Genomic DNA, 24,840 nt, shown 5'->3' with positions numbered 1-24,840 from the left:
CAACTGGCAGCATCAGGATGGATGGTGAAGAGATTGAGATTGTTAACAACCTTAGTCTTCTTGGCTCCACAGTCAACACCCTTGGTACCAGTAGCCAGGAAATCAAAAAGCGTATTGCGATGGGAAAGTCTGCTGTTAGGGACCTCTCCAGGGTACTGAAGAGCAGTGGTGTCACTCTGGAGACTAAGGTGCGTCTGATACAGGCTATGGTATTTGCAATCAATCACTTGTTATGCATCAGAGAGTTGGACAATGACTAGGAAGGATAGAAGAAGAATTGATGCCTTTGAGCTGTGGTGCTGGAGAAGAGTATTGAATATACCATGGGCTGCCAAGAAAACAAACAGATTCATCCTGGAGAGGGTTAAACCAGGCTGCTCCCTGGAGGCAAGGATTCTTGGGGCTTCGTCTGACATACTTTGGACATGTTGTAAGGAGGGAGAGGTCCTTGGAGAGGGTCATCATGCTTGGGAGGATGGAGGGACGGCACAGGAGGGGAAGACCCTTTATGAGGTGGAGTGATTCAGTGACTGGGGTAATCAGGATGCGTGTGTCAGAGGCAGTGCAATTGACACAGGATAGAGCAGGGTTTACGGCTGTTGTACATAGGGTCACTATGAGTCGCAAGTGATTCGACAGCACATAACAGAAACAACAACATGTATATGGCTTCATTTTAATCAACAGAACTCATCAATCCATCTAGGCTTTGTTTCTGTTTAAGGTATAAGGTTAGGATTTGACCTTTCCCCTATATGTGTCTAACCACTTGTCCTAACACCATTAAATCTATCTATCTATCTATCTATCTATCCATCCATCCATCCATCTATATAGATTTCCACAGTCTGTTTACTTCCCTTTTCCCTTGCAGTGAGCAGCCATTCAAAGGTAATCTTTTTGTTAGTCTGTATTTTTGCAAAATGAATGTTGCTCCCTTGAGTGTGTATTTTCATTTACATAAATGATGCTGTTTTATCTAGCTCCTTTGGTCTTTTACCTTTTGCACTCAGTGCTCTGTTTATAGGATCCATCTGTCTGTACTGATGTCAAACTTCTAACCTTTGTCTAGAGCTGTGTGAGCTACACTCACCTGCCACATTGTGCCTCTTATCTCTCCCACTGATGACACCCAGGTTGCTTCCAACATCCCTGCCCTTTAAGCAGCAGTGCAAAGAATAGCTCGTAATTGTTTCCTTAAGGACCTGTGTGAGCATGCGTGTTTGCTGTGTCCAGGGTGATCCAAAAATGGCCCCTGGGCAAGGACTCAGCCCAGGAAGGGCCTGGGATATGCTTTATTAGGATTTTATTTTAAAACATGTGAGTTTTTTTATTTTCTTTTTTAAATTTTATACTGATTTACATACAAAGTTCATAAAGTTTGTATATCTTGGTTTTCACACTGGATCATTCCACTTTCCTTTACCCACCACTTCCTCCACCCATCAAATTGTGAGACACTATAATTAAGCTCCCCCACCCCCTTGGATTCTTGTCCTTATTCTACAATAATGGTTTTATACAGTATTTGTCCTTATAAGACTGAGTTAGTTCACTTAGCATAATGCTCTCCAGCATTATTTACCATAGCAAGAACATGGAAACAGCCCAAATGCCTAACCACAATAGAATGCATTGAGAAATCATGCTACATTCACACAATAGAATACTATGCAGCATGCAGGAGATTATGCTCTATTTTTGTATTAGCTGCCTTTGGCCGGTTCTATACTGAACCTGTGTTGGGCTGGAAACTGCACAGTTGTTTGTGATCCACAAGATTTTTATTGACTGATTTTTTTCAAAAGTAGATTTTCAGACTTTTCTTCTTAGTTTGAGAGTTCTGCTGAAAACTTCACAGCCACTGCACCTCATGCTAAACCAACCAGCATTGAAGGTTGGATTGGTGCTGTGCTGCTGAGTAAGTGTTGGCAGAATTTCCAAACTTGATGCCCCTGGTTTATAGACCCTCTTTTATACCTTTACCAGAAAGAGAATGAGACCCCAGACCAGCAGGAGGAGGAATTGTTACTGGGACACAGACTGTGGGATAGATTTGACATTAACCATCAACTAACTGTACTTAAGGGGAGCTCTAAGTAGTTTGTAGAGAGTTGCACTGCTAACCAAGGATGGCATTCCTCTGATGGTTTGAGTCCATCAGCAACTCCTCAGGAGAAAGATGAGCAATCATCTCCCCCATGATTGACAGCCTAAGAAAACCCACTGACAGTTCAGCTATGAGTTGGTGACAATGAGTTGAGTTGTCAAACTGACTAATTATTTCAATTCCCCTTTAACTCTTGTTTCCAGAAATACTTGCTCCCATCAGTTTTGAGCCTTTAGACGATTCTGAAACATAGATGGGACAAATCTTGACTCTTTTCACTGTCAGAGTGAGAGTCTACTTTCTGGTTCATAGCAAGTCTGTTACATGCTAACTTTCTGTTGCTATTTCTTCCTCTTTTGCTCTCCTTATTGTGTAGGTTTATGTCTGGCATTTTAAAAAGAAATCATTTTACTAAAATTTTAATGGGGCTCCAGGAAGGAGCTGAATTGGATGTTGCATTTAATCTGCTATCTTTATCCAAAAGCCCCTCATACTCTAATGCATGCTTGCATCTGTTTGGGGACTTTTCAGTTCTATAGGACTCTCTTTCATGATTTTAGTATCTTTGTGTTTTAAATAATTTTATCATATAATATGTTCTATTAATTTGAAAGTACTTCCTCACTATTATTACTCTTTTAATTATTTTCTGATAATTTTTACTCATGTAGTCTTCTAGAGAAAGATTGAAACTATTTTATTGGATTTTCAACAGTTCTTTGGTGGAGCAAGAGTTAAGCAAGATAAATTTTGCAGGAGAATTAACTACCAATTCAGGATCATATCATTGTGTCTTCATTTCTTGATGTTCTCCTTTTGTACTTAAAGAGCTTAAGCAATATTCTGATGTTCTTTTTGTTTAACCTTTGGTATTTTCATTTATTCTTAGTTATTCTGCTGTGGGTTTTGTTGCTATAGTTGATAAGCCCTTATTCCCACTCTATTTTCTAGCTGCTTATTACTATAGACAAGAAAGGTATTGATCTTTGCATATTTATTTTCAGTAAAATGAGGAGTACCTATTCCTTGTAGGTTTTGTAAAACTTTTCTATAAAGCCTTCTGGGTTTTTCCTTGACTGCTTCTTCAGTTTCTTCTAAGGTTGTTGGTTTGTTCAGGTTTTCTGCCTACGTAAAAAATTGGAGATTCTATTTTCTATTTGCTGTTATTGTTAGGTGCTGTTGAATCAGTTCTGCTTCAGTAACCCTCTGAATAGAAGAATGCAATGATGCCTGCTTCTCAGCCTTTCTCAGGATGTAACTAAATTTGAGCTCATTCTAGAGCACTATGCTTACCCATCTTGTTGAGGGTCTTCCTTTTCATTGTTTGGTTTTGGGGTTTTTTGTTGTTGTTTTTTTTTAGTGATATAAATTTTCCCCATTCATTCATTATTACAGATTTTCCACCCTCAATCTCCCTTCCCCCTCCCTGGGTCCACTTTGCAGTGCACCTCTTGCTACAGTTCCTTTGCTTTGTTGACCCTCTCCTTTTCTTCCTGATAACATATCCAGATTACATGAGACAAGGTATCACATTTCAAGAGCATTCCATCTGTGCTTCTTCCTGGACATACCTGCTTGTTTTTCTGGTACTCCACTGTATGTTTCATGAACTTCACCCAAAACACTGTCATTCCAAGACATTAATTCTTCTTCTGTCTGCCTTACTCATGTCCAGCTTTGGCATGCTATGAGGTAGCTGAAATGCCGTAGCTTGTGTTGTGCTCCCCTTAGATCCTCAAAAATGACATCTTTGTAAGCTTATTAAAAGTAGAATTTGGTAATAGGTCCTGGGGCTTAGTTTAGGAAAAATATTAAGCCCCATCAGTACTTTGAGGGGATTTGCATTTGAATGGATTTGTAGACCCACCTTGGACTTTTGATTGAAGAGATTCACATTTCAGAAAAGGCAGGCAGACCCACTTAGAACACATTGATGGGTGGATGACTGCAAGGCTTATTGGCTTGAGGAGCTGAGAGTGGTGAGGACCCCTGGCTTTTTGACTTGACTTGGTCCCATGTGGGAGTTAGGGCTGATTGAGGAGACCAATAGCTCTGGAATGCAGAGAGGAGTGTGGGCTCCTGGGCTTGCAGCTGATGCCCATTTGACATAGCCACGATGTCTGGGGATGAGTTGACCAGAACCCCACCAGATGAAGAGAAGATGATCCATACTGGGAGCTGGGCAGATTGCTGCAGCCTGATGGCCTGCTCTGGACTAGACTTTATGTACAGATGCCGATGCTCAAAGCTCCCTAGTTGAATAGAAGATCCTTTAGCTAAAGGGAAGAACTTGTTCTCTCAAAGTACTGATTTGATAGAGATTGGTTAGTTAGTAATTGGCTATCCGAAAGGGGGGATATTGGACATGAGTCATGGAGTAGCTGGCTTACACACTTACATGAAAATAGTTTTTGGTTTGATGATTGGGGGGGGCGGGGCAGTATAAACAAACCTACAATATAAAAGAACAAAATTTAATATAAATGAAAGACTGTATGGAACATAATGTACATGCCTGAAACACAATGTGTGTGAATGATAAAAATATTAACTGAAAAAAAGTTGTGGTTTTTTTTTTAAAGGCAAGCAGGAAGAGAAAGAAAGAAAAAGAGACTTTGACTTTGTAAAACTGGAGCAAGCTGTTTGAGTTGAGGCAGGATAAAGTGAGTGCCCATCAGAGCCCACTGCAAGGACTTGAAGTGAAAGGGAGCGGGCGAGTGTGCTCATTCAGAGTGGATCCACTGCAATGGGAGTAGGAGGCATGCAGGAATGGAAAGAAAGACTGAGCTTGGGCATGTTCCTTTGGTTCTGTGCACCTAGCATGCACAGATATAAGGATGGAGGGGCGGCGGGGAGAAGAGTTGCTAGCTTGAGGAGCAGGAAGTCATGAGGGCCCCTGTTTACAGATTTGGTCCATGTGGGGGCTAAGGCAGGCTGCAGGGACCACCAGTCTGGAATGCAGGGAGAAGTGCATTTGCAGCGATGCCCATTTGGACCTAACCGTGGATAGCGGGGGCTGAGTTGACTAGAAACCATCCAAATGAAAAGAAGGTGATCCATGCTGTGAGCTAGTGCAGCCTGGTGGCTTGCTCTGGACTGGACTTTGTGGATGCAGATGCTCAATGTCTCCAAACTGAATCTGTTCTTCAGAAAAAAGGGACATTTCTTCTTCCCTGAGAGTGCTGGTTTGATGGGGATGGGCAAATCTGAACTTTGCTATCTAAAATGGAAATATTAAAACATGAGGTTATGATATACATACACATGTTTATGAACAGGCTTGGAAGCAGGAGTGGCCTCCACTTCTGAAAAAACCTTGCCTCTGGAAACTCTATGAACTTGGAGAAAAGGTGAAAGTTTTGTGTTCAAGACTTTTATTCATAGGGTCACTGTGGGTCATCTTTGACTTGATGGCACTTAACAACTTAACAACAACAATAACAAAATGGGAATATTAAAACATGAGGTTATGATATAGCTAACATATACATTTTCATTAATATAGTTATTAGTAAGGTGATTGTAAGGGGAAAGCTAATTCTTCAAATATGAAGATTAATGACTAGAAAAGCCAAGTGATTATCTGTGGTGTCAAGGGTTTATTGTTCAAAATGTGTTTCATAGCCACTGAATTTGACTTTGCCCCCGGAATGGGCAGGGACATGGGAATGGGATGTGTTGATCGATTCACAAGGGAATTGACTAGACTTGCCATCTAATTGAGTGGATTCAGCAGTGAAAATCTCTGCTGAGAATCTCACCACCAGCAAAGATAAAGCTGAGAATACAGAGTTTAAATCCTTTGGGACCAAAGATTCATTTACCACTCAGATTGAGGCCTATAGGAGTAGCAGCTGCAGCAGAGATCCAAAGACCCATCTGAGACCAAGCTGACCTGGAGAGTGCTACCTCACGGGACAAGAGCCAAGAGCCTTTGCCCATGGTTGTTCAAGGACTGGGAGGAGAGGTCGTGACTAGCAGGACTAAGAGCTTTGTTACACTGGCCTAAAGCCATGAGCTGCCTGTGAGTACATTTCTTAAGTTGTCCTGATTGAGTAATAGTATACTACTGCCAATCTGAATCACAGCCTCTTGACTTCTCTAATAAATACAATAATCCTGGGGAGGGGGAAAGACATTTTTGTTTTTTAACATGTTAAGGAGGTATTTTGCAGTAAATTTGATCAATACAATATGTCCCTTGATTTCTTGACTACTCCTCTTTCCATGAGCATTGATTGTAGATCCAAGTAAAATGAAACTTTTGATGACTTCAGTCTGTTCTCCATTTATGATGATGATGTTATTTCTTATAAAAATAGTGAGGATTTTGGTTATCTTTGTATTAGAGTGTAATCCACACAGATTACAGTAAACAAGATTGTGTCTTTTGTGTATCACTGGTTCTTAATCAGTCTTCGTCCAGTTTTGTTGCTGCCTTCTTGTTCAGATCATTCAACTTCTCAGGTTATTTACTTAGCAAAGAAGATTATAAATAAATTTGCATCTTTCCTGATTTAAACTACACAGTATCCTCCCGTTCTGTTTACGTGCTTCTTGGCGCATTTACAGGTTATTCATGAGCACAATTAAGTGTTCCAGATCTCCAGATCTGTTACGATCTACATAATCTAATGCCTTTGTGTATTCAGTAAAACTCAAGGAAGCGTCTTTCTGATAGTCTTGCCTTTCAGCCAAGATCTACCTGCCTTGAGCAATAATATTCCTTACTCTGTGTCTTCTTGTAAATTTAGCTTGAATTTCTGGTGGCGCCCTCTCAATGTCCTGCTGGAACCGACTTTGAGCTACTTGTTTACTTGCATGTCATAATATTGATATTGCCCAATAATTTCTGCATACTGTTAGATCACCTTTTTCTGATGATTATCTTTTTTTCAATTTAATCTAGGCTTATTAGAACTATGTTTTTAATTTCCGGTGTTCTGGTCTTAGAGGTTTGTTTGTTGTTGTTTTTTTATTGTCACTTCTGATCTCATCTCATTGTTCTTAGCGACTGTGGACCCAGTTTTTGAGATTTCCTTTGTATACTAATTTGTATTCAAATTTAGAGCTTGCTCCATACATGCTTGGAAAGGGCATGCTTTCTGATTGCTGGGTTTAAGCATAATGTCTATTTTATTAATTCAAATCCTCTTTATCTTTATCTAATTTTCTTTTCTAATTCATCTGCTCTTTTGTGAGATGAATGTGCTATATTATCCCATATTACTTTGACTTTGCCTACTTCTCCTTGCATCAGGTAGAAACCTTGTTAGATAGACAAAGTTTTTAAACTTTCATATCTTCCTGAAGGAACTCTGGTGGCATTGTGCATTGCATGTTGTGCTTCCAATAAAAAGTCATCAATTCAAATCCACCAGTTGCTCCATGTGAGAAAGATGGACAGAGGCTGTTGTTAAGCAGCCCTGGGAAACCCAATGCAGGGTGGCCAGGAGTCGGAATCAACTGCACAGCAATGGGAGGTAATGGTGGTACATCTTCCGGATGCATTGTTTATTGTTTTTTATCATCTAATGCCTTGGATTATATTTTAATTCATAAATATTATTATGCATGGTTTCTTTTTGCTGGCAATTATACAACACGTCTTTCTTCATTCCATTTGTTTGAACTTCTTATGAGTCATTTTGTTTCAGTCATGCCTCGTGTGAGTGGTTTATATATCTGAATTTTATTCCAGTTCACACTCCTCTGCCTACTACCACCACCCATTTGCCCCTGCTTCCCAACCCAATCCTGCCCTCTTTGGCCCTGTGGCACGTGTTTCTCCTTTTAGTTCACCTATCAGGCCAGCCTTTCTCTTAAGAAGCTCCCTGACTCCCCCTTCTGGGCCCTCTTCTCCCCTGAATCCGGCTCTCTGCTATGACTCTTACCCCATACTGTGCTGCTATGACCTCTGTGGTACTGAGGAAACTGAGGCGTGAGTAAACTCATGACCGCTGTCTTCTGAATGCACAATCAGATTCATAAATGAGATGAGAGCAATATATGAAAGTGCATTACTTAAAGAAGAGAGCAAGTTTATTTTATTTTTATTTTATTTTTTTAGAAACCGGGTGTTAGGAGAACCTATTTCAATTTAGGATGAAATAAGATTCTCACCACTGGGCTGATTGGCAGAATCACGATGGATGGTGAAGAAACTGAGTTTCAGTTTGCTTGGCTCCACAATCAACACCGTTTGTAACAGTATCCAGGAAATTAAAAGATTAATTACATTAGGGGAAAATCTCCTGCCTGGGGACCTCTCCAGAGTATTAAACGATGTCAGTCTAGAGACTAAGGTCCACCTGACCCAGGACACCTACTATGCATCAGAAAGCTGGACAATGACTAAGGATGATAGAAGGGGAATTGTTGCCTTTGAGTTGTGGTGCCGGAGAAGAGTATTAAGTATAACATAGACTGTTAGGAGAACAAACAGGTTCATCCTGCAGAGGTTGAAACGAGGCTGCTCCTTGGAGGCAAGGATTCTGAAGCTCTGTCTGACATACTCTGGGCATGTTGCTAGGAGGGAGCAGTTCTTGGAGAGGGGCATAATGCTTGATAGCATGAAGGGACAGCACAAGAAAGGAAGACCCTCAATAAGATGGATTGACTCAGTGGGGTAATGGGGGCAGGTGTGTCAGAGACAATGAGGTTGACTCAAGGGAGAGCATGGTTTAGGGCTGTCGTATATAGGGTCGCTATGAGTCCTGAGTGACTTGATGGCACATAACAAGAACAACAAGGCAGTCCATATTAGTGGATTTCTGATGGATGAGAGGATACCAGTCAGTGAGGAATGAGGGGGCAAGCATTCCAGGGAGATGAAACAGGAGAATCTTCTTCACTCAAAGCAATGTACTTTCTAAGATTTCAAGCTTTCCCCTCCTTTCCATAACCCTCCTACCCCCCCCCCCCCCCCGCACACACACATCCATGGCCTGGCACATAACAGGAAATCTTTTTTGGGAAACAGGTGGGGTAAAACATAGTCCTTTCTTCTAAGAGCTCTGCATCCAGTAGGGAAATCACTGGGCTTCAGCAACAGTCTACAGGGGTCTGTCAGCCCTGGGTCCCAACTTCCCAGGGACCTTCCACTAGGCCTGATAAATGAGTTCAGTTCAGGCAGGGGAAGCACAAGAGGATTCTAGTGACAACCAAGGGAGAGAGCTTGAGATCAGAGCACACATAGGGAGCAGCTAGTGTCCCAGGGTCCTGTGGACCTACAGATCACCACCTGCCACATGAGCCTCCAGTGGGGCTTACACACACAGGACCCCAGTTTTCTCACCAATTTTAGTTTCTCACAAAGCAACCGTTAGTGTTTGTGAGGTCTAGGAGCTGCTATGGTATGTGCCAAGAATGCTGAAATCTGCCCACAACCAGGAAAGAACAAAATAGATGAATGGGACCCTCTAAGAATCAGATCCCTGTGCACACCAGAAAACTTCTCCAGCAGGAAAGCCGTAGAGTGGGAAACAATAGTTGATAATGACATGTCTGATAAGGGGCTTCTATCTAAAATTGATAGGATAATCCAGCCCCTCAACAAGAAAAAGATAAACAACCCCATTGCAAAATAGGCACAGGATATGAACAGACACTTCACCAAAGAAGACATTCAGATGGGAAACAAACACATGGATAAATGTTCAAAATCCCTAGTTCTAAGAGAGATGCAAATCAAAACAACTATCAACCATGTCACTTCAGTAAGAATAGCAAAATTCAACAAAGCAGCAAACAACAAATGATGGCAAGGTTGTGGAGAGATTGGAACCCTTATTCTCTGCTGGTGGGACTGTGATAAGCTGCAGCCACTATGGAAGGTGATATGGTACTTTCTAAAAAACGTGGAAATAGAAATACCAGTTGACCTAGCAATTGCACTACTGAGAATATACCCTAAAGAAACCAGAACTGCCATCCAAAGAGATACATGTGTTTATTGCGGCATTATTCATAATAGGAAAAATATGGGAGCAACCCAGGTGTCCATCAACAAGTGAATGGATAAAAAAAGACAATGGACTACTACACACCACTGAAAAACAATGAACTCATAAAACATAACACAACAGGTGATCCTGGAGGCAATTATGCTTAGTGAACTATCACAGTCACAAAAGAACAAATAAAGCAGTACTGACATAGGGGTTGGGAGGAGAATAGGAAAAGAGTGGATAGATAATGAACTACATTGGAACAGATGAAGGAAAGATCTGTTTAAGAGGAAGTGGGCTAGTCTAGTACTTTCTATATACCTTTCTTTTGGTAAAATACATTGTCCATTTATAAGTATTTTTATGTTTCCTTCCTTTAAAAATATGGCTTTAAGGGAGCTCTGGTGGCCTAGTGGCAAGAAGCTATATTGCAATCGCAAAGGCACGCAGTTTGAATCCACCAGATGCTCTACTGGAGAAGGAGGGGTAATCTCTTTCTGTACCAGTCAGATCTGATTTGACAGTACACACACACACACACACACACACACACACACACACAATTTAAAATTTTTTTTAAAAAATATGGCTTCTTTCACCCAAAACACAATAAATGGTTGGGTGGGAAGGAATATGTGATTAGTCATTATATATATAACAACAGTCTAAATAATAAGTGCATTGCTAAATGGACCGGGGGAAGAGGAGGGAAGAAGGGAGGGAGAAAATTGTGCAGCAATGAATGAATTTTTTTAAAAAAAAAAAAGAAAGTGAACTGGAGGAGTGGGAAGGGAGGAAAATGTGCAACAATGAATGAATGAAAATCTAACTTTTCTTTAAATTTTTATTAAAATCACAATTGAAATAAAAACTTTATGGAAAAAAAAAAGAATGCTGAAATCTGAAGATTTGATCTCTGATCCCAGCTTCTCCTTTCTTGGGCTGTGTGGTCCCTTTCCGTGTCTCAGTTTCCTTGATGCTAACCTGGGGCAGCTGTCAGGATGACGAGGAGCCTCCTCCTCTCTGTGTGAACGGAACGGCTGTGGAGCTGATGGAACTGTGTCAGTGTGAAAGTCTGTGCACCAGCCCCCGTCAGCCACCTGAGATGGGGAGGGGCAGCTCCCAGGATGCTGGCAGGAACACAGCTCAGGTGTGTGCACTCAGACGTGTGAACGGTGCTCTTTCCTGTGCAACCAGCATTTCTTCTTGATGGCAGTTCCTTCAAAATTCCCTTGAATGCCTCTGCCTTCCCTCATTACATCTTTTCTGGTCTATTGATTTACTCTTCGAGAGAGCCTTTCTATTCCCTCTAGAAACTCTAAAACTGGCCACTGCTCTTGGACGCTCTTCCTGCTATGTCATCCTTTGCTTGAGACATAAGCAAAGAAAGCCCCGGCTGTCATCCAGAACGGCCCTGAGTACCAGGGAATGCCAAGAACGGAAAGAATTCTTGGGTTACCTATTTGAAACGTAGGATCTGCCTCAGCCTGCTGGGGTGTGATGACTGGGGTCCCCGTTTTCTCTCATCTACTGTCAATCAGCAGCCCCAGGGGATCAGTGATGCGTCCTTGTAGAGGAAACTGCACAGAAGAAGACAGGAAAGCAGCATCTCTCTCTGGCTTCAGCTGGAGATGGACAGTGCTGACAGCTCGTTAGCCAGACCAGGTCAGGAATGAGCAAGGGCTGCAGGAGCTCCGTGACACTGTGCTTTGCCGGACAGCCTCACGAGTGCAGGGAGCTCCTGGGGGTGTGAGGAGAGTGGCAAGCAGTCCACCTCTTTCCCAGAAGGACAGATCAGAGGGTTTTAGCCTGGGTAAACACCCTAGCCAGGTAGACAGGCCCTGAAGGTCAAGCTTAGTGTCAACCACATCACTTGCAAGCTTAACAAGGTTCACAGGAACCTGCCAGTGGCTGCTGTCCCTGCAGCAGGACTCAGCACAAGGGACAGGCCTGCTTGGGCCTGGGTGTGCTCAAGTCATGGCCTGAGCCCCAGGGTCAAGACAGTGATGAAGTGGAGCCACATTTAGGACTGACAAAGTGGACCCTCAGCCCACCTGAGGTAGAGATGGGAAAGGACTAAAGGATAGCTGAGCTGAGGTACACATAGATATAGGCCTGGGGCCTTGTCTCAATGACCACTCCTTGTTCCTTGCCTGTCTTGAACTCACTGTTTTGCCCTTGGGTTCAGGGGTGTATGTACAGAGGTTGAACCTTGTGGGGGAGGGGCTCTAGAACATAATGGCTTTTAAAAGTCTCTTATATGATAACCATCTTCTCCCAATTAACTACCTCTGAAAACCAGCTGGAGGGTCAGCTATGGGTCGGTTCCGACTCAATGGTACACAACAACAACAACATATGATAACCATTAAAATCGTCATGGTAATACTATCAGCTATTCTGGGGTTGAAACTGATGCTCCAGTACCATAACAAAGCATGACTAAAAGAATCTCTAGAAAGCTTATCTATTTCCAATGTTCTGTTAAAAAACAATTAGGTAGAAAGCCCTGGTTGCTCAGCAGAAACAGCTTTAAGGCATGCGGGCCCAACTGCATGCCATGGCAGCCTCTGCGCCTCCCATAGGGAATGTGTGCCAAGTCACTACAGGCGACTGGAACACTCTCTGATGCACCGGGGCTCCAGGTTTCCTGTCTCCAGACATGGCTGTGGCTCCTCTCAAGTCAACATCCAGGCTGTCCTCATCTTCTTATTTCTCAGGAGAAGCTGGGTTTATTTTTTTTTTTTAATGTGAAATCTCTCAAGTTCCAAATCCTGTCAACAAAAGAAAGTATCTTTTAAACACCAAGTAACTTTGCCAAACCCCTCTGCGGTCTGGGTTTGCCCAGGGGCAGCGAGTGTGACCCTGGCATGATGCGTCTGGATGGCAGCCTCTTCTTGTGGGGATGAAGCCTTTTTTTTTTATGGAAATTATTATCTTTCTGCTTCCCAAGGTGGTTCTGAAGGTGAGCTGTCCCTGCTCCTTGGAAATGCAAAGAAATAAATGTGTAAAAATAGAGTAGCAATTCCTCAAAGCCCCTGTCAGGTTTACGTCTCTGCTGCCTCCACTGGGAGCGGCCAGGATGGCCCTGAATCCTCTCCCAGGCAGATAGCAGAGAGCCCTCCAGCAGGCCCCGGCAGCACACAGAGCGGGGAAACGTGCAGAGACCCCGGGAGAAACAGGAACTTAAGCAGCCTGCTCTTTTTTCTGTCAAAACCGTCACCCACTGCTTCTCACCTCCTCTTGTCTCTTTTTGTCTCAGCATCACGACTAAATTGCAGGTTTGAACCTTAGACCAAATTGTCAGTGTGCCTTGTCTGAACCTCAGTTACACAGCAGATTGCAGGGTGTAAAGGAGAGTCTCCCCATCTGTAGAATGGACTCATCCAAGAACCTGTTGTCAGCACAGAAAGAGTGGACAAGCACAGAAGGAGCAGAGGGCCCAGGCCAGATGATCTGACCCTGTCCATGGGAAGGAAATCTTGTAGCTTTCAAAAACCTTGTGCCTCCAACACCTGCCCCACATGACATGGGGGAATTTTCTTTACCTGAACTATCCATAGAGGAGGCAGCAGACAGGAGACTTTAAAGAGAAACGAGAATAGTACTTGGAGGTGGGTTTATCTCCTACAGCAGTGCAGGAGCATTGACTGCAGAGCTTTGCTGTCCCTCTCCAACCTCAGCTGCAGAAGCTGTGGGGCAGGCAGGACACTGCTATTAGGGTGGACAATGGCCTCAGTAGGGCATGAGTCAATAAAGGACAACCCTGTCCTCGCCCAGGGAATGCCACTGAGAAACAGGACCTTGGAGGAGCTCAATGGGCGGTAGGAAGTGTGATCCAGGCAGCAGACAGTGTGGTCAGGGCAGCCAGAAATTGATTCCTCGTTAACCCAGCTCCTGGCCTGAGAGGTGGGACAGAGGCATGCTGGGAGCTAGGGCTGTGCCTGGTACAAGATGGGATCCAGGTCGACTGGGAAACTAAAAGGTGGCTGAGTCAGAAACTGCAGCCGTGCAGAGGGATGATCCGGCCAGTATCCTGGGGCCCTGAGCTAGGTTCTCAGGCTGGAAGAGCTAGAGGGGTAGGGCTTTTCCAGGGCAAATGGTGGGGTTACTGTTGCAAGAGGGGCTCTCTTGGTCTCTGCACAGTCAGGAGACCTTGCTCCTTGGCACCTGGACCACTGAGAGAGTAGACACAGTTGTTCACTGGGGGCCCCAGTGGGTCGGATTCTAGCCTAGGATGGGCAGGCGTAGCTGGCCTGGAGATGAAGGATAGTTGTATCAGAAGTGAGAGGAAAATTCAGGGAGAGGAGTTAGGATCTAAGAAGACACACATGTCCTGGCCACACTTCACTTTCCCTCACACGGGAGATCTGGGTCAGCAGCCTCTTGAAAATCTTCCTCTTCTCACTTCCACAGTCCCAGCCTGTGCCAGCTCTGGGCTTTATAACCAGCTGTGTGATGCGGGATGGTGCTGTGTTGGCCTCAGAGGCCTGTGCTGAGGATATCTGCGTGTGGAGGTCACTATGAGGCCTGAGCAGCTGGACTCAATACTGGGAGGTTGGGATGAGCCCCACCCTTGGCCCGGGGAGGTGACTTGAGGGCTGCTGTGTCTGATCCGACCTGGCATATCACTGCTAACCTCTCTTAACCTCTGTTGGCTCTTCTGTGAAATGAGACTACAAGATCCTGGAAGCAGGGTGCTGTGACTTTTCAACACAATGGTGTCATGGCTGAGTGGAGTCTGTGTGGAGTTTGTCCTTTGGAGTCCTCAGTGAGTCTGTGCTGCTGCTGACCATTGTCTCTCCTTCCAGGAGCTGCCCTGGGCAGCCTGGACAGCCTCAGCCGGGCCTTGGGCGTGCTGGAAGAGAGAGTCAACAGTTCACGGCGGAGGACACGGAGGCACGTTGCAGACGACGACTACAACATTGAGGTCCTGCTGGGTGTGGATGACTCTGTGGTCCAGTTCCACGGGAAGGAGCACGTGCAGAAGTACCTGCTCACGCTCATGAATATTGTGAGTGTGGCACTTCCGGGGACGCTGGCTGGGGAGGGAGTGGGCGGAGCCAACTCACCTGGGTCCAGAGAGATGCCAGTGGGTCAAGGTTCCTGCAATTTCTGGGAGAAACTTTGCCGCGGGCCACATTTTCCTTGTGAAGTTTCATTCATGACACCCACACAGAAAGATTCTGTACGCCCCACAAGTGAGAAGAGTTGGCATTTTATCCACCTCATTGAATCTCAGCTCTCATCTGTAAATTGGGAATAGTTTTGACTTGCCAAGATTGTTTGCCTGCTCAGGTAGTTTGTCCCACCGTCCAGTGATTTGTATGCCATTTGTCTTAATTTTTACCATATCCACATTACAACTGTGTATTTTCTTATAAACCAACTTCCCCTCCCCATTTTATAGTGGTTTGCTTACAAAGTTCATATACATTGTGTTTCACACGATTCTTCATTCACATTGTGTTGCATGCAATCATTCCCATGCATTCAGTTTTATAAAATTAACCACCACTGGATCTTGTCCATCATTACCCTCTCTTTTCAGGTCCCCAGCGGATCCTTCCCATTTGCTTCACCCTCTCCCTCTGTCCACCAAACAGTGCAACCCTGTGGCTTCGCCCCTACCCATCCTCACCCTTCTATTCCACTCTTCCCTTGGGTCCCTATATATATTTCACTAGTGATCTATTTTTACAATAATAGTATTCTGTAGTATGTGTCCTTATGAGACTGAGTTCACTCAGCAGAATTCTCTCCAGTCTCTCTCAAGTTATGTAGCATTTTTTGTAAATAGTTGCTCCTGAATGCGACATAACATTTTATTATGTGAATGTACCAGAATTTATCAATCCATTCAGTTGTAGTTGGACATTAGGGCTGTTTCCATTTTCTTGTGATGTTGAATAACACTGCTGTGAACATTGGTGCACAAATATCCGTTTTTGTCTCAGTTCTAATTTCCTTGGAGTATATTCCTAGTAGTGAAATAGCTGGATCATATGGAGTTTCTATTATTTTCTTATGAACCAACTTTTTATAAAGACTTCTGATTATTTCAAAAGGATACAGTTACCCCCTCCCCCCCAAAAAGTAAGCTAAAATATAAAGGAGAGTTGTTCCACTCCAGCTAAGCCTACATTTTGAGACTCTGCTGCAGCTCCCATTCTTTTTAAAAGAGTGAATACTAGGGGCAGAGACAGACAGACAGACAGACACCCACCTGAAGCTTCTCCTGGAAGTAATAAAAAGGGCTGAAGGGATAATGAAAAGGAAACGAATTTTTTCCTGGAACCCTGGATGCCTACGTGTGACCAAAATCTTACTGGATCCCAGTGCACCTGCTCTTGTCCACCAAATGCTGAGGAGGGGAAGAGTCGCTTTCCCTCCCTCTAGGTCAGTGCCTGGCAGAGGTATCAGTATGACAGTGTGAGAATCGAGGGCACACGTCCCAGCCTCTGTGCATGTGTGTGAGCTCCTCCGGTCAGTCTGCCATGTGCAAAAATGGGCACCTGGCCTTCAAATGTAGGCAATGCTTAGACTTAAAGAACCTGAGTCAATTCCTGTCCTCCTCCACCCCTCTACACTGAGTGTGCCACTGAGAATGTGCCTCTTATCCTATGAGCATTGACTTTCTTATCTTGAAAATGGACCCCTGGTTTCCATCATTGAGGTTAATTAGCATTGAATGAGAAAAGAGGAGTGAATGTGTTTTAAAGCTTCTACGTACTATGATGATGATGATGATGATGATGATGATGATGATGATGATGATGGTGATGATGATGATGCTTGGTTTAAGGAGTGCACATCACAAGTCATTCTTGAGAAGTTTGCCTGGGACTCTGACTGTAGACGGAGCAATATGATGAGTTCTTCCCTGGGCTCATCTCAACTCAACACCAGCGAGTCAGAACTGACTCGGAGTTGAGCCTCCATTGGGTTTCAAATCACACAGGAGTAGATTGTCCATCTCCTAAAGAACCACTGGTGGACTTAAACCACCATTGGGCTGGCAGCTCAGCTCCCTACAGGTTGTACCGCCAGAGCTTTCTGAGAAAGAGAAGTGAGGCAGTGTCTTTTTTTCTGTGTCTCACAGATGTGCATTTACTTTTTCAGCCAAAGTAGAGTGGATGCTCGCTTGTCCTGGGCACAGCAGTATGCCCTGCAGAGACACAGGGGCAATGTGGAACAGCCTGGAGCTCAGGGAGACACAGAGAAGAGGTCTGCGCCTCTAATCTGAGCTCCAGCTACCCTCTCATGAGCTCAGTATGGACAAGAGAGATAAGATATAGCAGTGCTTGACTGTGGGGTTGCCCTGACAATTAATACCCTTTAAGGCTTTGTGTCCTCACTTGAGAGCTTTGCATATGGAGAGAATCCAGAGGCTGATCTAAGGCATGCAGGATCCTTTGATGATCTTGGGGAGGAGAGTACTGAGGAAGCATGACTATTTCAGGAAGCATGACCTTCTAGAACAGGGTTGTCCAATAGCGCTTTTTGTGATAGTGGGATTGTTCCAGTTCTACTCTGTCCAATGCCATTGCCACTACTCACTTATCTCTTGAACACTAAAACTGGTTAGTGCAACCGGAGAGTGGAATTTTAATATTTTATTTCTTTGAATGAATATGTATCTAAATTTCAATAGCCAGTGGGATTAGGGGCCACTATATTGGACAGTGCCGCTGAGTAAAATCTGTGCACAGCAGGACTTCTGGCTGTGTCCGCCTCTGAACTTACCAGAGTGCACTTGTGTAGACCGTGGTGTGGGCAGGACCTGAGCGTGTGGCTGTGGGCAAGTCCTTGAGGCCCTGAAGGGACTGTGGCCCTAGAGCTGAAGCCAGAATCCCGACAGGCCCTGGCAGGTCCAGCTGAAGTGCATCTCCATCCCATTGTCAGTCCACAGCTGGCCATGGGGCTTTCCAGCACTGGGGAGGGAACAGCAGTAATGTGGTGGCCAGATGTGGTGGCAGCTGGCCTAGCCTCTGCTTCAGGGAGACTCGGTTGGGTTAATGAGCCCACAGAACCAGAACTGATTCTACTGCTAGTGGGCAGGTGCTCACTGGGTCATCATTAAGGCCTTGGGAGAAGGGTCTGGTGGTGGGCCCAGTGTCTGGGTCCCAAGGGCTGAGAAGAAGCTGAGGGTAGGCTTGGATCTCTCTGCCAAATATCCACTGCTGGAAGCTCTAGGCAGCCTTGATTTCCATCATCACCATCATCATCACACAGGATGGTTTCCACCTGAAAGACTCCCTTTGAAGCTTCTGTGCATAGAAAGGTGGAGACTTAAATAGTACAGGCCATTCAATTCATTGCATCTCCTTCACTTTGCAGCTTTGCTGTTAATTTGGGACTGTGGGGCTAGTTTAATGGCCTCTGTGAAAGAAAGTCACACATATTACTTCAAGGTCCACTGTGTCCCCTCCATCTCTCTTTCTCTGTCACAGTGGCCCTAGAATCATTTAGGCTACAAGATGTGGCAAAACCATCCAACCTTCACTGTATTAAGCTACTGAGGTGTTGTAGATCCTGTGGTACTATGACATACCTTATCCCAGTCAATCCAATGCACCAGGTTTCTATCCATATACGTAAGAAGCACTTACTCAGTATTTTCTGTGTGTCACTCTGTTGCCATGGGCATGCCTACAGTTGCAGGGAGGCACAGACAATAATCCAGTAAAAATATAATTCAGATCATTTCTGATAACGATAAATGCAAGGAAGGCAACAAAGTAGTTTGTGAGAGGAAGAAGGTTGGGGAAGGTGAGTCACTTTATACAAAAGGTCAGGGAGATGGAAATCACTTTGGAGCTGAGACCTGGATGATAATGGGACAACCATCGGATAGAGTGTCCAGGTTCAGGGAACAGGCATGCGAAAGCCCTGAGGTGGGAGTGAGATGGGCCTCAAATAAGAAATGAAGCAAGGGCAAAATGCTGAGCAAGGGGAAGGGGTAGTTGTGCAGGAGGGGAAGTCGGAGGCAGGCTGGGACCCCTTGAAGTGGAAGAGGATTTGGATATAACACATGAGCACAGAGAAATCACTACAGGGTGCTGGTACCTTTCTGCATTGATGCATAAGAGTCTTTTATTTTCAAAGCAAAATAGGAGTAATCACTTCATTGCTTTCTCCATCTCGGACTCACTGGGGAATGTTGTTGTTGTTAGGGGCCATTGGGTTGAGTATGACTCATAGCAACCGTATGAACAACAGATCTGAACCCTGTCCTGTGTCAGCCTCACAATCTCTGACACACTAGAGCCCATTGCAGCCGTCACTGTGTTGATCCGCCAGTTCGAGGGTCTTCCCCTCCTTTGCCGTCATCTCTCCACCTTTTTTTCCAAGCATGGTGTCCTTCTCATTGGGGAGTGAGATACGGGTGAAAATATTTGTTAAGAAATTCACTAAAGCTGTCTGGTCACATAACAGCTCTCACACCATCCCAGCCCATCACACACCAGACAGACCACTTCCCTCTTTCTCTTGTTAAATATAGAAAAGTAATGGTGTTTATTAAAATTCTATATTTAACACAGACAATGTATTATTTATGATTTATAATATATTCATATAGGTATGTGAATGTGTTCTATCAATTTTCTTCTGCCTCATTTCAATGATTGCATAATACTGCACCATATGACTGCAACACACTTTTTTATGTAACTTATTTTTTATATTATCTTTACATAAAAAGCCTTGGTAGCATAGTGAGTAATGTATCAAGCTGCTGACTGAAAGTTTGGCACTTCAAATTCACCAGCTGCTTCAGGGAGAAAGATGGACAGTTGTCTCCTGTTAAGACTTACAATCAGAAAACTAGTGATAGGTGTCATTATGATTTGGACTTGGTTAGATGAAAGTGAATGTATCGTGAATTATTTATATGACACATCTATATAACAAACTTATTTTGATAGTGTATGTCACATAGGCCACTCTTTATTTTTATTTTTGCTTTAAAAACAAAATTATAATAAACATCCTTACAGCTAAATATCTCACTTATCCTTAATTATTTTTTCAAAATGAGCTTCTAGGAGTAGAATCTGTTTCAGAATTGCATCACTGGGCAATTATGCTACATAGAATCTCGTTAAAGTACTAAAGAACTGAGATGTCATCTTGAAGACTTAAGTATGTTTAATCCAAGTCATGATATTTTAAGTCACCTCATGTGCGTGTGAAAACTGGATAAGAAATAAGGATGATCAAAGAAGAATTGATGCCTTTGAATTATGATATTGGCAAAGGATATTGAATGTACTGTAGACTGCCAGAACAATGAAAAAAATCAGTTTTGGAAAACATGCACCCAGGATGCTCCTAGAAAGAATTCAAAGGGCCTGCTTTCTTCTGTAAGATTTATTTTTATTGCATGCAGCAAACTGGCTGCTCCTCAAACCATCAGGATATTACCAGTGCCCCCACTTTGGGAAATACTGGCCTGAGGGCAGAGTTGGTGCCCGAAACAAAATGAAAATGCAAGGCCTCTTGTTCAAAGAGCCCAGAAAAGTGCTGTTAAAGGCACTCACAAAGCCTTTCTTTTTTTCCTTAGTGTGTCGTGGTGGATCTTGCTGTTATTTGCTGCTCTGTTACTGTGTACTCTTCACTTAATTCTAACTCATGTTGTGCAGTGTCAAGTTGAGGCTGGCCCAGAGCTTCAGTGCATATTTAGAGGCAGTAAAGGAATGGAAGGAGATTGCCCATATTTCTCTTGTGGAGCAACAAGTGGATTAGAACTGCCTGCCTTTGAGTTGTCAGTGCAGTTCCTTACCAGAAGCAGGAGTGACATCCACTTCCTAAACAACATGCCTTGGGGAACTCTGTGAACTTTGATAAATGATGATAGTTATAGAATGGCTTCAGGCCTTTTGTTCATAAGGTCGCTGTGAGTTGTGCTTGACTCGACAGCAATCAACAACAGACTTTCAGAGCTCTAATGATTCCAACTCACAGTGGCCCTATGATAGAATAGAACTGCTCATAGTGTTTCTCAGGTTGTAAAGTAATCATTTAGGGAGCTGATTCCCTCCCTCTACAACCGAGCCACTGGTGGCTTCAAACTGATGACCTTTGGGTTAGCAGCCCAGCTCTTAACCATCATGCCTCTAGGGTTTCTTTCATGTTATTCTAAGTGAAGGGAAAAAATGGAACTTTTAAGTTATTAGAATGGATTTTACTGTTCATGTTTACATTGTGCAGTGCCAGTTTAAAAAGAAAATATTAGAGTGTTTAACTTGCATACAGAATCACAAAAATTAAATAAACTTGTGTTTGGGGGCTCATCACCAGAGGTTGCCTGAAGCTGGCCAGATGTTCAGACCCACACAAGCCAGATCCTGGGAGGCTGGGAGGAAACCAAGCAGCTCCTCCAGTGTGGGGCAGCTGGGGCTCCTGGAGCTGCCCGGCAATGTGGACACATGCCTATGAGGCCCTCTATCTCCCTGCCACTGGAATGACACCCCAGGGTAGAGCTGAAGGAGTTAAGGTAGATCTCTCCCCTTTCTGTGGGCCTGCCATATCAGATGGGTTGTCCCCAAGGGTCTTTGCCCCTTTGCATCTGGGTTGGGGAGTAAGAGAGACTCAACTTCTGCCAGAAATGGACTCTAACCAGACACTAGTGCCCCATCTCAACTTGCCCTGGGCACATGCTTAACATTCCCACTCTCTTGCTTCTGCGTTCCAGCTCTTGAAGAAGCATAGAGTAGAAATGTCTCAGGGTGAACAGGGCACCAGGGCTAGGGAGGGGATCTTGAATGCTAGCATGTGAACCCTACGCCAGACCTCAATGTGGACTCCTTTGTCCATATGGCATTTATGAAACCTCAAGGAGGGGGACTTTCTCAACAGGGGTACTGGTTTCTGGCTCACTTTCAAGAGTGCATCCAGGAACTTGATTTCTGTGCTAGTCCCAGACCTTCTAACCCAGCCCTACCATTCCTTGTTCTGTGGATGGAGATGCCCTTTCTCTTGGGTCCATCGCCCACTCCCTCCTCTGGTGTCCACATCCTGCACAACTTTGAGGCTCAGCTCAAAGGCATCCTGCCTCTAAACCACCTTGCTCTCAGCTTTCCATCCTGATGAAGAGTCAGTTACTTGTTACTGTGGAGTCTGTGTGTGTCAGGATAGAACTCTGCTCCCTCGGGCTTTCAATGCTTGATGTTTGGGAGGGTAGAATTGCCAGGCTTTTCTTCAGAGCACCTCTCAGTTGCTGCTTGTACCACCTGGGGACTCCTTAATAAAGAAAGCTGTGCCTAGAAGGATGTGAGATCGGTTCCAAGCAATAGGCTGAGCTGTGGGACAGGGGCTTCATCCTCTGGGCCTCTCTGTATGAACTTTTAGCTCTTTTATGACTTTGATCCGCACAGCTGATAAATAAGAGAGAGTGAAGCCCAGTATGCATAGTCTCAATAGCACTTAGCCTGGTCAGAGAACCTGTACCAGCCTAAGATCTTGTACTGGACCCGTGTGGAGAGAGGGGGATATTTCCCCAGCACTGTTAGGGCCATGAGGATGAAAGGTGGGACGTGGGACACCTGTGGCCTGGCCAGCCTCGCTGCCTCCTCCATTTCCCCACTGCTCACAGACGTGCTTTCACTCTTGTCTGGGGCCCTTCCCCCTACTATGTGCTGCCTTGAGGATAAAGGAGCCTCTCTTGCCCCATTGGGAAACTGCAGTCGCATCACCTAGCCTTCTCCTTCAGCACTATGTTTCCTGCTATGTCTGGTACTCCTAGTCTGGGATCTGGCCAACATGCCTTAACGTGACTGCTGCTGTCCTGGTGCTTAAATAATTATCACATTTTCGCAAAGTTGATCTTCTAGTCCCTGAGCCCAGTCTCTGCTCTCAGGCTAGATGTGATGACAGTGTGTAGCTGGGCAACCCCAAGCTGAGAGTTTGGGTCTACGTGCTGTGCAGCTGCTCTCAAACACAGCCCAGGTGCCTGAGTTACTCACCAGGCACAGATGGCAGACTCTTCTCCAGTTCAGGTAAATGGGAGGCGAGGGATGAACGGCTTGTGGGAAGACTAGAATGGTAATTAAAGTAATATGGTTACATATGCATTTTTAAAAGCAAAATCTACTTGTGCCAAGACTTCAAGAAATACAAAACTTGGGCTCAAGACCAATGTTTTCTGTGCTGTGTTTAATTCTGCTTTTCCTAACTCTAATTCTCCTCAGAGAAAGCATCTATGAATTGCTTGGGGTTTTGATATTCACAAAGGTTTAGAACTACCTGCATAAGGTGTTGGTATAGTTATAACCTTTGTAGATGTGAGACAGACCAGATGGGGGTGATCTCTTACTACCCAAAAAAAACCCTGCTTTTGACCTGTTGCCACTGGAGAACTTGGGTTTCCGGGTTGCCTGACACAGGCCATTGCTAGACACAAGGAGTCTCCCCTAAGGGCCAGTGTTAAGTAAATATTTGAACATATCAATTTTATTTTAAACTTGGACATATTACTGAATAAAAGCAAAATTCACATTATTTTCCCTAGCTAAATTAGATACTCTGAAGCAGAATTTGACAAACTATGGCCTGAGGCCTATACCTGGTCTACTTGTTCCTTTTATGTCAATAAAGTTTTATTGGAATACGGTCATGGTCATTTGTTTATGATTTGTCTTTTTGTGCTTTAGAATTACAATGGCAGAGTTCAGTAGTTATGGTAGAGGCCATATGGCCTGCAAAACTAAAATATTTACTATCTGGCACTAAATACATACTTGCCAACAAGCTCTCCAGAGTGCTGAAAAGCAGTGATATCAGTCTAGAGATTAAGGTACGCCTATTCCATGCCATGGTATTTGCAATTACTTGCTGTACATCAGAAAGCTGGACAATGACTAAGGATGACAGAAGAAGAAATTATGCCTTTAAATTGTGAACATACCATGGACTGCCAAGAAAACAAACAGATCTGTCTTGGAGAGGGTGAAATCAAATTTCTCCTTTGAGGCTAGGATTTTGAAGATCTGCCTCATTACTGTGTGCATGTAGCCAGGAAAGATCGGTCCTTGGAGAAGGATAACATGCTTCGAAGGGTGGAGGGACAACGTGGGAGAGAAAGACCCTGAATAAGATGGATTGATACAATAAATGGGGCAATGGTGGTTGGTGTGTTGGAATTAGTGAGACTGGCTCAGGACAAGGGAGGGTTCAGAGCTGCTGTACATAGGATGACTATGGGTCACAGGTGACTCAATGACGCATAACAATAACAACAACAACATCAAGCTCTAAAGAAATTCTGTACTTGCTTAGTGCTCACTTTGAGCTGTGTTCTCAGCCCTCAAAAGTTAGCATTCATTTTCTTCTGTGCCATGTATTTGGGTGTACATGTTAGAGAAACACTGGGTGTAGAATGGGCGCTGGCTTTGGAGTCAAAAGCTGCTGGGTCCTAATTCTAGATTTTACCTACCTGGGAAAGTGTCTTCCCTTCACTGAGCGTGTTTCCTCGTCCTTACACTGGAGACATGTCCTCCCACACCTTCTGAGCGTCTGTGAAGTTTGGCACAGTCCTTGGTAAGAACCCTTAGGAGAAATGCTTAAGGAAATAGCCTCCTGTGGAATAGCCTCCTGTGGGCAAGGCTATTTCAGCTGGAGTACCCCTTTCCTGCAGGCCACAGCAGGGTCTTAGCACTTGGACTGGGCTTTAGCACTTGAACTTGGCCCCTGCACTTGAACTGAGCCCACACCATCATACACCACTCTTGTTAACTCAAGGACCTGCCAACATCACATTGGTGGGTATTTTAAAGGTAT

The 24,840-nt window shown here is 44.2% G+C and overlaps 1 protein-coding gene across 1 annotated transcript in view; it reads left to right on the top strand.

Moving 5' to 3' along the window:
* Nucleotides 1–24,840, top strand: part of ADAMTS2 (ADAM metallopeptidase with thrombospondin type 1 motif, 2) — a 346,237-nt gene that overhangs the window by 191,713 nt on the left and 129,684 nt on the right. Inside the window, exon 4 of the mRNA XM_006898109.1 lies at nucleotides 14,871–15,073. Coding sequence (XP_006898171.1) covers nucleotides 14,871–15,073 — 203 coding nt within the window. The remainder of the gene's footprint in view (nucleotides 1–14,870; nucleotides 15,074–24,840) is intronic.

This window comes from Elephantulus edwardii, unplaced genomic scaffold (assembly GCF_000299155.1).
Source record: "Elephantulus edwardii isolate Elephantulus edwardi_28Jun2011 unplaced genomic scaffold, EleEdw1.0 scaffold00221, whole genome shotgun sequence".
Taxonomy (NCBI): Eukaryota; Metazoa; Chordata; class Mammalia; order Macroscelidea; family Macroscelididae; genus Elephantulus; species Elephantulus edwardii.
This window is presented reverse-complemented; position numbering and strand designations above follow the sequence as displayed.